Source organism: Penicillium odoratum (assembly GCF_028828045.1).
Source record: "Penicillium odoratum strain IBT 22623 chromosome Unknown utg000002l_segment0_segment0, whole genome shotgun sequence".
NCBI classification, from domain to species: Eukaryota; Fungi; Ascomycota; class Eurotiomycetes; order Eurotiales; family Aspergillaceae; genus Penicillium; species Penicillium odoratum.
This window is the reverse complement of record NW_026643144.1, coordinates 1,301,655-1,315,373: the sequence shown is the minus strand read 5'-3', so window position 1 is coordinate 1,315,373 and position 13,719 is coordinate 1,301,655. Positions and strand designations below refer to the sequence as shown.

Here is a 13,719-nt window from a genome sequence, read left to right as displayed (position 1 = left end):
AGGCCCCCAGAAATACTTGAACCCTAGTGGAGGAACCCTTACCGTATCCTAACTTGAAATTAACCAGTAGAAAATATCAAAACTTTGTTGCATCACGGGGCCGAAACCTTATCACAGAGCACGCCTTCAGATATATTAGTAGCAACATTTGTAGCGAAAAACACTCTGAAAGGCAAGATCGTTCACTCCTTTATATCGGATCTACGATATGCAATCCTTTCGCCTCCCAAGCTGGTCCGAACTATCAATTTTCTGGGGTGGATTCTTATCAATGAGTACACCCACTGAGCTCTCCCAATGGGATGACTTCTCAGACGCATCCCCGGCTTCATCTCCAAGTGCAAATGAAGTTCATCCGTCAGAAACGACGAAACGTTGCACACTACCAACCCCCACTTGCAAAGAGCTCGATGTCTCTATCTTCTATCCCAATGAGACAAAATCCCGCACCGATATGTGCAATGCCTTGAAAAGCTACGAGGAAAGCTTTGATCAAGTACGAATTATGAAACGGGTCTTGTACCGCGGTGGTACATAGCTGGGAGTCTGACTTTGGACTCGCCTGTGGATAGATAAAATGAGCTGTCTCCATTTATGTATATTATTGAAAAGTTTCAAGAATATGATACCCGGTGAGTGAGAAGAGAAGAAATGAATGAATTTTTCAATATGATCATGAATCATAGACCCGGTCTTTGTACCATAGCAACAGATCACCCTTGGTATGATTCAGCTTGCGGATGACAATGCATGGTATGGCGACGTGAGATTCTAGCCTTTGCAGCCTTCTCAGATGCTATTCGTGCACCATCAGGGGTTTTCACAGCTGAAAGGATTTGCCACACGTACCACTCCTTTGACGGATGGAAGATCTGGATTCTCGATGTTGGCCAGCAATTCAAGATCAACAAGTGAGCAAGGGTCTGATGAGAAGTATCGGATTAAAGGTATTCTTAAAAATAGTTGAGGTTGCCTTCTGGATAACGCCATTTGTATATCCAGAAAGAGGAGATCGATTTATGCATAAACATTTGTTGGTGAAAATACCAAGAGTTCTTCTGGGCTGTTGAGGTTCACATAGTTTGGGCGAGTCATGTGGATTCCTTTTCCGCCAGGGGGCAACTTCCATGATCAACGCTTCGACGTCTCAGCACTTCAGCCCCATCTTCCTTATGTGTACAACTTCTACTAAGTATCATGTCAGGAACTGATTTATCTCTAGAAACAGGAGACTACTCATGTTGCACCATTTGGCTGCACATACCTTCGTCTGCAAGGAATCCATGGCACCCCCACGCCGATATGAATCGAGATCATGAGCTTCGCTTGTTGGCTTGTTCGCTTCTTCGCTTGCTTCCTTCATCTGCAAAAATCCCGGTTTGTGTTTCTTAAGTTGAAAGGAGACTGACCCCACAATATGAAATCAGTCGCCGATCGCGAGCTATTATTAAGAAGACCGGCTATAATCACATCCGGGCAACAGAAGACCAAAAGCACCAAATCTTTCGGCAATGGCTCGAATAAGGGAACACATGGTTACGCCAGCCTCCATGTCAGAACTTCATTTTTTTGGAAGTTCCAGTGTGGCAGGTTGAAGTTTGAATGCTCTTCGCTCTCGTCCCTTCCACGGGCCTTTGCGGAGTGGAAAAAATTCTAGCACTACCATGAAAATTCACTACGGACAAGCCAAGACGAACTGATACAGATATTCCCTCCAACATGTTCTAAGGCGCATGTTTACCTATCAGAGTACGGGAGTCACTCTGTCTCGTCGAATATACCGCCATGGCCTCTGGGTAGAAAAGTCGGATATTTGATGTGGGATCTTTGCGATTCGCCCACTGATACCCTTTGAGACTGGAATCAGCCGAGTTGACGCGACTCGCGTAGGAAAAGCGATGTTCCTTTTTGACTTTGGCGGGCATCATTGTCCAAAGTACCTGCACAGGGCGCTTGAAACAGTTTAGCGGCCACCGATGCCTTGATTATAATTCTGCTGATTATTAGGTTCACCCTTCTCCCACTAATGCAAAGCAAGCCAGCTTGGGATTTGCATTGCCAAGTTGTCGTTATGAACGGGCTAACTACAGATACGGGGGAATATACATGGTCCTTGAATATGCACATTCCGGCTTTCAGGTACATTCCCCTCGTATGCGTCATGCAAAGCTCACATCCCTTCGCGTTCGAGGTGCGCACAGGCTCTACTTAGCGTACGCCACAGTGTCGGCGAAGACTCCCAGTATCTTTCATGAACTGGCCACGCCAAGTCATCCCTTGCAAGCGGAAGTCTTCCGATGTACTTCGGACCCCCCACCAGGCGTTAAATGCAGCCCAGAAATACAGACCATGTGGCCTAACAGTTTCCCTTTCCATTCTCCAGTGGATGTCAGTACAGCCAACCTGAGATGAGTTACAATGAATCTTCCATTGAAGACCTTTGGGGGTTTTCTGAACACGAATCCGCTCCTTTTGAGCCAGAGTGGGCCACTTTGGACTACAGACAATACTCGCTTCGGCCTGTCGAACATGCCACAAAGACCAATGATCCCAGCGCTAGCGATTCGCTGAAAAACAAAGTTCCTATCCCGCGAGCGTCAACAATTCCGAAAGCTCATGGCCGAGTTAGTCAAGCGTGTGAAGCATGTCGGGAACACAAAGCAAAATGTAGCGGACATAAACCCGCTTGCCATCGCTGCCTACAAAATGATGTCAAATGCTACTATGGTGATCGTAAGCGAGAGAAAATAGTCAAGTGCGTGCGCTCCGAAGATAAAGAGCAGCTCTGACCATGCCCAGACAACTGACTGATCTGACCATCCGAGCCCAAACGTACGAGTGTCTGCTACGTACACTTCGCCCACAACTGGATACGACATCTGCGGGACTTATTGAAAAGGCGCTAGCAACGGTAAAATCCCCAAACCTACTCTCCTGGCTTATGCTAACGAACAAAGGCCCCGCAAGTGCCAGAGCTCACATACGGATCGGTGTTTTCACTTGGTGCTTTTGACTATACAGATGAAGACATGAATCACGATTCAAAATTGCAATCGATGGGATACATAGGTCAACCATCGGAAATGGCATACTTGTATCGACTCAAACGCCAACTTGATCATGATGCTTCGGGTCCTGCTAGCCATGACTCGATATCCCGCACGAATTATTTCCTGGACGATACCGATGTTCCAATTGACCAAGCGGCAGATCTGTCTGTGTGGCCTCCTAAACCGGAAGCTGATCTGCTCGTCCATCATTACTTCGAGGCTATACATCCTGTGTTCCCTGTTATTGGGAAGCTGGCTTTCACCGGACAGTACCGAAGGTTTTACTCCAACCCAAATGTGCGACCGGGACATCGATGGCGAGCAGTCTTGAATATGATTTTTGCAATCGCCGCAAGAAATGTGTTGCTCAGGGATAAAAGATCTTCGATTGGGCTCGATGATCATCAGGTTTATTTCTCAAGAGCGTGGCAACTTAGCCTGGAAAATGCGACGCCGCTGAACCATCCCGATCTACAGCAAGTTCAAATCGAAAGTTTGATTGCTCTCTATATGCTTTCTATTGGACATGTCAATAGGTGATTTATCCTCGAGCACTGCTTCAATAATTATCTAACACGCCGTTTGGTTCCAGGTCGTGGCGAATCATCGGGGTTGCAATCAGATCGGGCATGACAATGGGTGTCAATCTCCGCAGTACTACCGAAAGCATTGCTCCATTATACAAAGAGACCAGGTATCGATTGTGGTGGGCTCTTATCATGCTTGAGATGCTACTTTGTGAGATGACTGGTCGGCCACCTTGCACCGGTGTGAATTTCTGTACAACGCCTTTGCCAGTACCATATCCCGAGGAGCAGTTTGGCGATGAGCGATTGATGCACCTTTTCAAAGATCACCCAAGTAAAATCGCTACCACTTCTGCTTCAAGGAGAGGTTCTAGCACCTCGCTGGACAAGACCATCACTGGCCTACATCCAGTACAGCCAGAAGCAAACAGCGAAAGGCCGCTCCAGCCACAACACGTGGCAGAAATCCTCACGCCCAATGATTCACTATTTCTGTTGTATACGGTTGAGTTGTCGCTCCTCAAGCGGGACGCAATTAACACTCTGTATGCTCCAGCAGCTGCCCATAAACCCTGGCACGAGGTCAAAGCCGCGTTATGCACACTCAATGACGATACTGAAAGGTGGCTCTCACGCCTACCACCTGAGTTGCAAATCGCCGAGCTAAATCCAGACACCCCATTCCTACGTCAGCGGACTAGTATCGCACTCCAATTTTACTCCACCAAGCTCATCATCTCTCAATCATGCCTTTGTCCGCTTGGCAGCCTGCCCTCCGAGGTTGAACCAGTGACTAAGCTATGCGACAACATGGCCGACATGTGCGTGAAAATGGCCGGCTTAATCCTTGGTATTCTCCCCGATATACCCGACATCACATATCTGAATCACCTTCCGCCCTGGTGGGTCGTCTTCCACTATTTGATGCAGTCCTCGGTCGTTCTCCTGGGTCAACTCTTCACTCGGGCTCGAGCCGGTACAGCCGAGGCTGTTGCCATCATTCAAAACCTCATAAAAGCCACGGGGTGGTTAGAGCTGATGTCCACCCGAGATGCTTCTTCGAAGCGAGCCTGGGTGATCTGTATGGATCTGCTCTATCAGCATGGGGAAAAAGTGGGGTTCGAGGTTGATCCGGATGACTAGGCGTGGCCATGCAGTCAAAGTTCAAATGGCGGTGTATCAAGCGAGCCAGCTTACTGCTTCAGCCCATCACTCTGATTATAACAGTTGGGAGATCAGAAGTAGACTTGAATGTTCACACATCCAAACAATGAAATTTTGTTTACATCTCATATATTGGGAGAAAGGTTATTTCATCATAGTAGGAATCTGCTCCTCTTTGATCGAGAACTTCAAGTTCCCTTGAATCATGCGAAGTCAAACAATTGACTTTTGAATGACATTACATCAAGTGGGGCGCCTGGATTCCTTCAGGGACAAAGTACCGGCTGTTTTTGCCGGCCACTCACATCGGAGAGCTGAAGAATGTGAGCGTCTACTCTATGCACGACCAGGAAGGACTCTGATAAGAATCCCAAGGAATAATACTGTATCATAGCCATGACCCTACTCGAAATTACACGTCCTTGAAATATCCTTGAAGTATTACTTGAATGGCCTGTCTAGTTAGTTTCATAGTTACTCTCGACCGAAAGCTGTTTGTTGTTGATTATCGGAAGACTAACGAGACGACTTCTGGAATTCGAGGGGAATTCCACTCCGTACTTGACGTGAACTTTGGAACAATCTCCAACCAATTACAAAATACTCTCAGAGGTAAATACTCGGGCCCAGGTATTTCAGCTCTTTCTTACCAATAATAAGAATACGATACGCCTCTGAAAATTGGAACAAACCCCGAAATGACTCGTGTCTCCGTAACCTGCACTGAAATGGCATCACCTGCCAGCTCCAAGGTCAGCTCTAAGTCACATACTCCGACCGATTCAAATCCCGAGATCAAGAAAAACAGACATGGTATTTTATTCAAGGTAAGAGAAACAAGCACTGATATCATCAGACTCTAATGATTCCTCTAGCGCCCAGGTCGCCGGCTAGCATCAGACTTTGCCCTTGAAGAGCAATCAACTTCCTTGCCATCAAGCAACACTTTTAGCCTAGACTACACCGAGTTGAGCGCACAGAGAGGCCGGAATCATGCAGTATACCCGCGAGATTCGATGAAATTCGTTCCAAACTCAGTAAAAAAGCTTCGCAACGATAGCGGCCTCTCTCTTTCACGGTCAAGAACTGGAATGTCCTTCGCGTCGTTTTTGGAACTATCCGACGAGGGCCCGTCTTCACCTACTCCATCGACAGGTCAAGTGGTCACAGACTTGCAGCGAGTTCGAGAGGAGGAGAAGGCCGCATCGACGTGGAATCAACATATGCGCGAAGAGAGGTCAAGGGGATTAAGGAGGATTATCGAATGGCATAGAAAGGTGATTCGTCGTTTTCATAAGAAGCGGACGACATGAGTTGGACTGAGATACTTTGTACTATAATACCTCATACCTTAGATAGCTGCTTCAATAATATGTAATATGTGACAGGTACGAAGTACTTCGGATGGGAAACAATCAAATGCCGGCCCCACTCCCGCTTGGACCTCTGACCCGGTCAAGACGCGGCACGGGCGCGTTCCTTCCAGCCCCACTGAATCAAGGAACACAATCTCAACATGTACCATGTCATCGCGATTTCTCAGCAGACCATTTGTGGGCTTGGCACTGAGGAATTAATTTACGCGCCGGCCCCCACGTATCCACTTGTATTTCACCTGTCCAGTGGGTCTCGACAATTGACACCAAAATACCTCTTACCTATTGGCAACCTCACGCACATCATGCCTCAGTTGCATGGACCCACTAGTCAGTCGACTGTCTAGATAACTGAAACCAAAATGTCGATGCCAAATGTCTACTTGAAGTATGATTGGCCCACTACTAGTTCACTCTTACCCAGTTTGCCCGACGAGCTAAGACTAATTCTTAACCGCATTAGCTTAATTCGTGTGAATGGTGGATATCCGAGTGCAAAGGTAGCTCACTTAGAACTGGGTCAGGCCACACTTGGCTAAAACCAATCAGGCCCGCATGGATGTAAATGCGGCCCTGAATACCAGACTGAATCTCCCCGGACACTGCCTTATTCAAAATTTGCACTCAAAACAGTCAAGCAGTGCAAATATATCCTACAAAGTGGGCAGCTCCAGAGTCTGGATATCCTGGATGAATCAGTTCGAACGGGTCGTGATTTTATCAACACTGGAATCCTAGAAATCTGCGATAAGCCTTCACTGGTCACCAGGACCTGGGGTCGGTCAGGTTGTGATCCAGGCATGACATTACTCATAAAATGTCAGTTGCCGTTTGAAGACGGCAAGACACCGGCAGAGATAGGAAAAATACAGGAATTTGCATTGATTAGTCTCGAAAGGAAAGGGGAAAAATTGAGAAATTTCTCGAGTGCACAGGGTTGCGGACGGCACGCTACGACCACAGGATCCAAGTATGGCATCTCAGAGACAGCCTGTGTCGTAGAAAGTTCCGCGATGGGCTTTTTGGGTGGAAACCACGTATCAGAAGGGGCCTCAACTACTAGGGGACGATCACCTGGCAATCCCCTATTCTGAGCGACGTTCTGATTTGTACTTTCGTCGAGTATACCACACTGCAGCGAACACGATCAACGTGCATCCAAATATAGCTCCAATAATAGAACCCGCAATCCATGCATCCGCAATCCATGCATCCGCAATCCGTGCATTGGAAGATTTTCCCTATGTCGAGATACCAGCCTGTGATGTGGCGGTCGGCGAGCCGAGACTTTTATTTGAAGCAGTTGATTGTGTGGTGGACTTGGAGACGCTTGACTCCGTACTTATGGCAGCTGCAGTCGCGAAATCGAAGGATTGCCAGCGAATGAAGACAGCTCTTGCATTTATGCCGTCGGCACTCGTCATAGTCGATACTGTGCCGGCTTTTGTCAGAGTCCATACATGATTCTGGTCAGCGTTGAAGGATGTGCACCGGTTTGTTGTGCACCAGACTTTGTCATCTTCAGTCTGGGTGCTGTAGCCTCTATTCATAGAACGATGTGAGTAAGAATCCGGATATCCACATGGATCGGACTCACTATGGACAACAGGCTGCCTTGGTTTCAGAGTTTCCGTCAACAAAAGTAACGGATTGAGTCGCGATTGTGTAGCCCGATTGACACACAACTGGGGAGTAGTAATAGTCGGTGCTGGGTGAATAGCTCGAGGGGAAACAGCTGCTCCAATCCTCCGGCCCTTGACTACCATTCCGCGCTGGTGGCACTTATGACAGTGTTGTAATGTTAAGTGCTGGAGAGGTACTCAAGAAACCATGTCTCGGTGGTACATGATGCCGGGAAGGTTGTGGTAAGAGGTATTGGCGTGGTTGGCGTCATGATGTGTGGGAGATGGAGGAATTTGACTGCAAACAGGGAGGGGCATACGATGTCCCATCTCTCCTAATGAGCATCTTCCCAAGGGAAACGGCAGATGTGGGCGCTTGCCGGGGAGCACGGACAGGTTTCATAGCCTAGACCTGTAAGAGGAGAATGGCAGATCGTGACTGTTAATAATAGCTGTGGGGCATGATTGTATCAAACCTCGTTTCAGCAAATTTGGCCCCCAACACATAGAAAGCTCTGGCGTGGCGGGAATGAACTTCGCGAGGGCGGTGATAGTACTTATGCATCCTTGTGTCCTGTAAATTATTATATTCAGCGGTAAAGACTCCCTGGCTCGAAAATCGTGTGTGGATGTAAATGAGAAACCTTCAGTCAATATTCGTCTCATGGTGTTAGCGCTTGAGGCTTGACTTACGCTGAACGGAGGGTGTTAAAATTTCAATTGGTTTTTGTATGGTCACTAGAGTTTACGATTTTACATCAGTCGGAGACACGTATCTATTTTGCCGATACTTTTGTTAGCACAATGTGGAACCAGGTAGCATCTCCCCGTCCTGGTAACGAGCGACATCAGTCTTTCGCTCGAGAAGACCCCCAACTGAGTAAATTTATGATGCAATTCAACCCCAGTGAGTCCTTTGGGCATTATGGGGATCTTCATGATCGGCAAAGACGTGCGCGAAAAATTGTCTTTGACCTTCTACAATGCCGAGTCATGACAATTGAGTCGAAAAGGGCTTCACATTTAATCAAAGAGGATTATTCCTTAGTTTGGCCTCGCCTACATTATTCCAAGCGTACAGAGGAATATTGAGCCAATTGAAGATGAAACCTTTGATCTTGTTACTTTAGTATTTGCGAAAATAGTATCCAATATTGAATCTCCACGGCTCTAGATCTAGGGTGTAAAAACTAAAGCCCTTACCTCGACACTCATCCTCGAGCTTGCGTCAATTGGTGCATCCAGCAGACTAAATGATGTGTGGGGGACATCTGTAACACAGAAGTACTTGGTTAGGCTTCTTGTTCTTTGCCTGTACATGATAAAATATCACTCACATTTGACGCTACCCTCTTTTGAATCGAAACTTTTGAATAACAGCACATCGTCAACGTTTTGTCTACTCATGTAGTACCACTGACAAGCATGACTCGGGTCATATGAAGGATACAACAGTGTACCCGTATAATCACCGCGAATCATATCCGTTTCGATCAAATTTGAGATATCAAGAGTCCGGCCATCACACACAGCAATCGGATCATCGGCAACGGGTCCACCTAATGGCCGCCAAATGCTAGGATTGGCGCATCAGAAACCAGAGATTATCTTTCAGATAAACGAGAATACTCACTTGATCATTCGAACTCGACCAGAAAGCAGGTGGTGGGATTCTTCAGGGAGATGATTGCGGATGCGCTCGGCCATGGTTGTCTCGCGTTTATCTCTAGTAAGAAGAGTATCTGGATTTTTTTATTGATATACGAAGCATGCTTTGAGCATTGCATAATTATGAAAGCTCAGATTCGAATTGAACTTACCGACATGAACTTGGCGTGCAAATTTCAATAAATTCGGATTCCGTTTTCGTCGCTCCTTGGCGCTTTTCTTCTTTCTGATCTACAGTAACGGTCAGTACAAGTATAGCCACCGGTTTTCAACATAATATCACAAAAAGTTGACATACCTTCCAATCAAAAATGAAAACTCGATCGACTCCCTCAATCTCCTTTCTCAAGATTGCCTCACATTCCGGTAAAAAGATATTTCGAACCTGCTCTGGGTCCAGGAAATCGCTTGGCTGCGTGAATTTTGGTGGTGGATGCCTCGCATACACAAAGCCGTTTGTGTCTAGGGCAAACGATTTGTCCTTTATGTCTCTGATATCTTTGATGAGTTCAGGAGAGTCTCCTTTGCGAAAGACTAAATTGTGGGGCTTTAGACCATTATTTCTGCGGCCGAATTTGGCAATTCGATATGGTCGAGTTTGGGTATAGCTGGTTTGCCATTCGAGGTATGTCAACTTAGTTTCGATGTCAGGCATAGCACTGAATCAGAATAAGACAATGGAAAGGAAAGAAGCAGCTGAGGAGGCTGGAGCTACAAGTAGTAAGTGGTAGTAAGGAGATCGAAAGATGGGAGAAGAAGACTTTAGTTCGGCGTTGGTTTCTAGAGCATGCCCTGAGAAAAGCATAATTCAACGTGCATACTAATATGCTATCTGGCTATTCAATAGTCTTATAACTTACATGGGTTCAAAAAGAGCCCCACGGGAACCAAGTGCTTTGCAGTGAATGACGGAGGTACATATCCTTGGCCTGCTTCCTAGTCATACTTATGATCCAATGAGAGGATCGAGACCCTTGCACTGCCTATATTGATCTCGTAATGACTCATAGTTCCTCCAGGGTCTTCTTGCGCTAAACCCAATGTGGAAGTCGGGGTGGTGAACAGGGATGCTAGATATTTTTATCATGATCTATAGACCATTTACTGATGATGAAATGAGTCAGACATGTATTTTGATATGGGAATGAACGGGTAAATAGTTCATTCACCAAGAGATTAAGCTGGAGAGAAAGGAGACAGAAAGGACATTAGGGAGGAGTGTTTCAAACAACACTAGTCCAAATGAAGCCATGTTATCCACATATCCACGTGAATGCGTCAATGCATCTCATTCACAGCGGTCTATGAAATTTTCTGAAACAAAGAAGCACTATACAGGAAAGGATATATTTGCGGAACAACGATGGATGCAGAAAGGAAGACTGTCGAAAGAGGATATGGTCTATTAAGGGCCAGAAATTCCTTGGAGGTTGGGTATCTGCTAAAACTACACACACTCCGACGTAGAACAGACACTAAAACTCAAATACATGGTAGAACGGACACAGGATAGACGAAGAAATAGCAGAATAAGTACTGAACAGTCAACAGATAGTAGATACCTAAATTGTCACCCAGATGCGACCAATATCCCGGTTGGGATAAAATACAACACACCTGCCATGCAAGTGCAGAGGCATGAGAAGAAGCCCCCGCCCGACGTTTTTTCGCGATTGAACTCGATAGTAACCACTTGGTTGTTTCCATCAAACACATGGGGAATGACGTTGGATGGCTTGGTGAGCTTGGGGTTATCCACGAAGAAGGCCCGGAAGAACTTCACGTCCATTTGAAGCTACCTGGATTATCTTGGGATGTATTCAAAAGGTATTATGACTTACATTGACCATTGTTCGATTGAGTTGGTTTTTTTTTCAGGGGGCCTTGATCGCATCTCCGATCTCGTCCATGTCCATCGAGCAAGTCCCGGCATATTTGATTGGCTCGCAGGGCTTCCACATCAGTAGATCGGCCAGCTATAGAGTAAATACCTGTTAATTTTATCATGATATGTTGATTCAGGGAGGGTGATGCGAGTAGCATGTGTCTTGAGGTTGCTTCGACCTCATATTTTTAACTTTCACAAGGTTTGGGAATGACAATGGAAGACAGCAAGTTAGAGAAACAAGGTGCAGGTATAAAAACAAAGTAGAAGGGCGCATTCGGACGCGTTTGTAATTGAATCCACAGAACCGGTGTGGTATTTGAACCACCTTTTGAAGACCCTGAAAATGTATGGAAAACGCTATCCAGTACTTCGCTTCCAGTGTTCAGCTACAAATGCTGATCTATATCAGCAACCCTGTCTTTCTGGTGATTTTCGCTTCTAACGTGACGAAGTCTACGTCTGTATCGCCCAATGGACTCCTGAGACACAAGCTCTACTAGCCAAGTGTATCCTTTCATTATTCGGATTGGACTGCGGCGACGACTTTCTGGCAGCGGAGATATCAGTACTAATGCCTTTCGAAGAGAACAAATGTGACCTGGTAGACAAATTCAAGTTCCGCCAGAGTGTTGCCCGACCTAACTTCCAAGATATGCACATGATGCAGGACGGAACCGTGCTGTTCGCGAATATCTTCCCGAAACTTATCATCGATGACCACACTCTTCAAAATGGACTCGCACTTTGGATCCAGTACGAGACGAACGGATTCCAGGAGTGAGTCTATAGAATGCAATTACTCTCTCGCGAATTTCCCGACTTATCCCGTGACGTGCACAATAATCAAAACTCTTTGGAGTTCCAGTTGGACTTTATGGAGGAGAACGATGAAGAGGGGAATATGGATAAGTTTTGGGAGGAAGAGCCGTGAGCATTTCTGACTCATCTTTATATTTTAGGCAGCTGCTACATCATATTTAGGGTCGATATGCGTCGTCCATTCACGGAAGTTGACATCGGGGCAAATGAGAGGACATATAACCTCAATATGGTTTAAGTAGGTAAACAAGCATCTTCTACATGATTTTACACAATGTACCCGGTTCCCTTACTCCAGTACATTAAAATCAAGTCATTTATTTTTTGATTCAAAAAAAAAAAAACACTCGAATCTATATACAAAACTGAAAAAATGATACTCTCCCCGATGCATGTCCCAGAGCAAGTCTGTTGCCATTGATCTTGAAGCGGCTAGGCCGAAGCTCGATAGGTAGCCAGAGAATCCTTTCGCCATCTAATCTTATCCATTGCCCGTCCTCAATACAGATGTCTCGATTCACAGAAGTTGTAAATGACATTTCAACATCAAGGGGGCTTAAACCGGCATGGAGGTATAAACCGTCCTGAGAAAATTCTGAAGTGTTGTCTGTCACTTCGAATGTCCAAATTTCCGAGACCTCGCCCGCGTCCAAGGCCCAGAGACACACTGTTTCATCCATAGACCAGGACGCCAGTAGCCGGCTATCAGTTGAAAATGCCAAACAACTAACCCAATCGGAATGAGCATCAACTGTCTGATACAATGCGGCTGTCGCAAGGTCGTAGATACACACTCTTCCATCATCTGTGCCAGCAGCTAGTAGTATGCCACCAAATGAGAAGGCCGCTGAGTAAACCGAATTCGAATGACAATCAAAGGTCTGGCATAGGTTGCCTCTCATGAGGTCCCAGAGGCAAACCCTTCCATCATCTGTGCAAAGTGCTAGTAGCCTGCCATCGCATGAGAAGGCCGCCGAGTGAACCGAACCGTATTGAGAATCCAGAGTTCGCTGCACGGTGCCAATCGGTAAGCTCCAGAGGCGCACTGTCTCATCACCAGAGCAGGATGCCAGTAGTCGACTATCGGGCGAGAAGGTCACCGAATTTACAGGACGGGAATGTCCGTCAAGAGTATGGGTGAGGGCACCCGTAGCTGTGTTCCAGAGGCACACTACTGAACTCTCGAAAGACCCGGATGCTAGGGAAAGACCATCGGGCGAGAACGTCATGAAATTCACCGGAGGCTCAAGGTCATCCCCATTAGGGGTATCAGTAATCCCTCCCGCCATCGGGTCCCAAAGGCGAATGTTTTATTTGCAGAGCAAGACGCCAGTAGCTGACCATCAGGTGAGAAGGCTACAGATTCAGAGGCTGCCGACTGAACGAAGCCCAAGGTCATATGGCCATCAATAGTCTTCTGTAGTGTGCCTGTCACCAAATCCCAGAAACGCACTGTCCAATCGACAGAACCAGTAGCTAGCACCCGGCCATCAGGTGAGTAGACAACCGAGTTAAACGAGCTCGAACAGCTATCCAAAATCTGCTTTGAGATACCTGTAGTTGTATCCCAGAGGCGCACTGTCCGATCTTCAGACCCAGATGCCA

The 13,719-nt window shown here is 46.5% G+C and overlaps 6 protein-coding genes across 6 annotated transcripts; 3 read left to right on the top strand and 3 right to left on the bottom strand.

Annotated features, from left to right (window-relative positions):
- Positions 1-2,791: 2,791 nt before the first annotated feature.
- Positions 2,792-4,720, top strand: N7520_002518 (fungal specific transcription factor domain-containing protein; the record flags this gene model as incomplete). The annotated part of the gene is made up of 3 exons (XM_057136453.1): positions 2,792-2,911; positions 2,958-3,586; positions 3,643-4,720. 3 exons carry the CDS (start codon positions 2,792-2,794, stop codon positions 4,718-4,720), a joined length of 1,827 nt encoding a protein of 608 aa, XP_056999139.1.
- A 719-nt stretch (positions 4,721-5,439) lies between these two features.
- N7520_002517 (uncharacterized protein) lies at positions 5,440-6,054 on the top strand (the record flags this gene model as incomplete). Its single annotated transcript, XM_057136452.1, has 2 exons — positions 5,440-5,568; positions 5,617-6,054. The coding sequence occupies 2 exons, from the start codon at positions 5,440-5,442 to the stop codon at positions 6,052-6,054; spliced, it is 567 nt and encodes a 188-aa protein (XP_056999138.1).
- Positions 6,055-7,358: 1,304 nt separating this feature from the next.
- On the bottom strand, positions 7,359-7,883 carry N7520_002516 (uncharacterized protein; the record flags this gene model as incomplete). Its single annotated transcript, XM_057136451.1, has 1 exon — positions 7,359-7,883. The coding sequence occupies one exon, from the start codon at positions 7,881-7,883 to the stop codon at positions 7,359-7,361; it is 525 nt and encodes a 174-aa protein (XP_056999137.1).
- Positions 7,884-9,368: 1,485 nt separating this feature from the next.
- On the bottom strand, positions 9,369-10,062 carry N7520_002515 (uncharacterized protein; the record flags this gene model as incomplete). Its single annotated transcript, XM_057136450.1, has 3 exons — positions 9,369-9,481; positions 9,560-9,638; positions 9,706-10,062. The coding sequence occupies 3 exons, from the start codon at positions 10,060-10,062 to the stop codon at positions 9,369-9,371; spliced, it is 549 nt and encodes a 182-aa protein (XP_056999136.1).
- Positions 10,063-11,866: 1,804 nt separating this feature from the next.
- N7520_002514 (uncharacterized protein) lies at positions 11,867-12,226 on the top strand (the record flags this gene model as incomplete). The annotated part of the gene is given in 2 exon segments (XM_057136449.1): positions 11,867-12,072; positions 12,085-12,226. The coding sequence occupies 2 exon segments, from the start codon at positions 11,867-11,869 to the stop codon at positions 12,224-12,226; spliced, it is 348 nt and encodes a 115-aa protein (XP_056999135.1).
- Positions 12,227-12,467: 241 nt separating this feature from the next.
- Positions 12,468-13,403, bottom strand: N7520_002513 (WD40 repeat domain-containing protein; the record flags this gene model as incomplete). The annotated part of the gene is made up of 1 exon (XM_057136448.1): positions 12,468-13,403. One exon carries the CDS (start codon positions 13,401-13,403, stop codon positions 12,468-12,470), a length of 936 nt encoding a protein of 311 aa, XP_056999134.1.
- Positions 13,404-13,719: the final 316 nt, after the last annotated feature.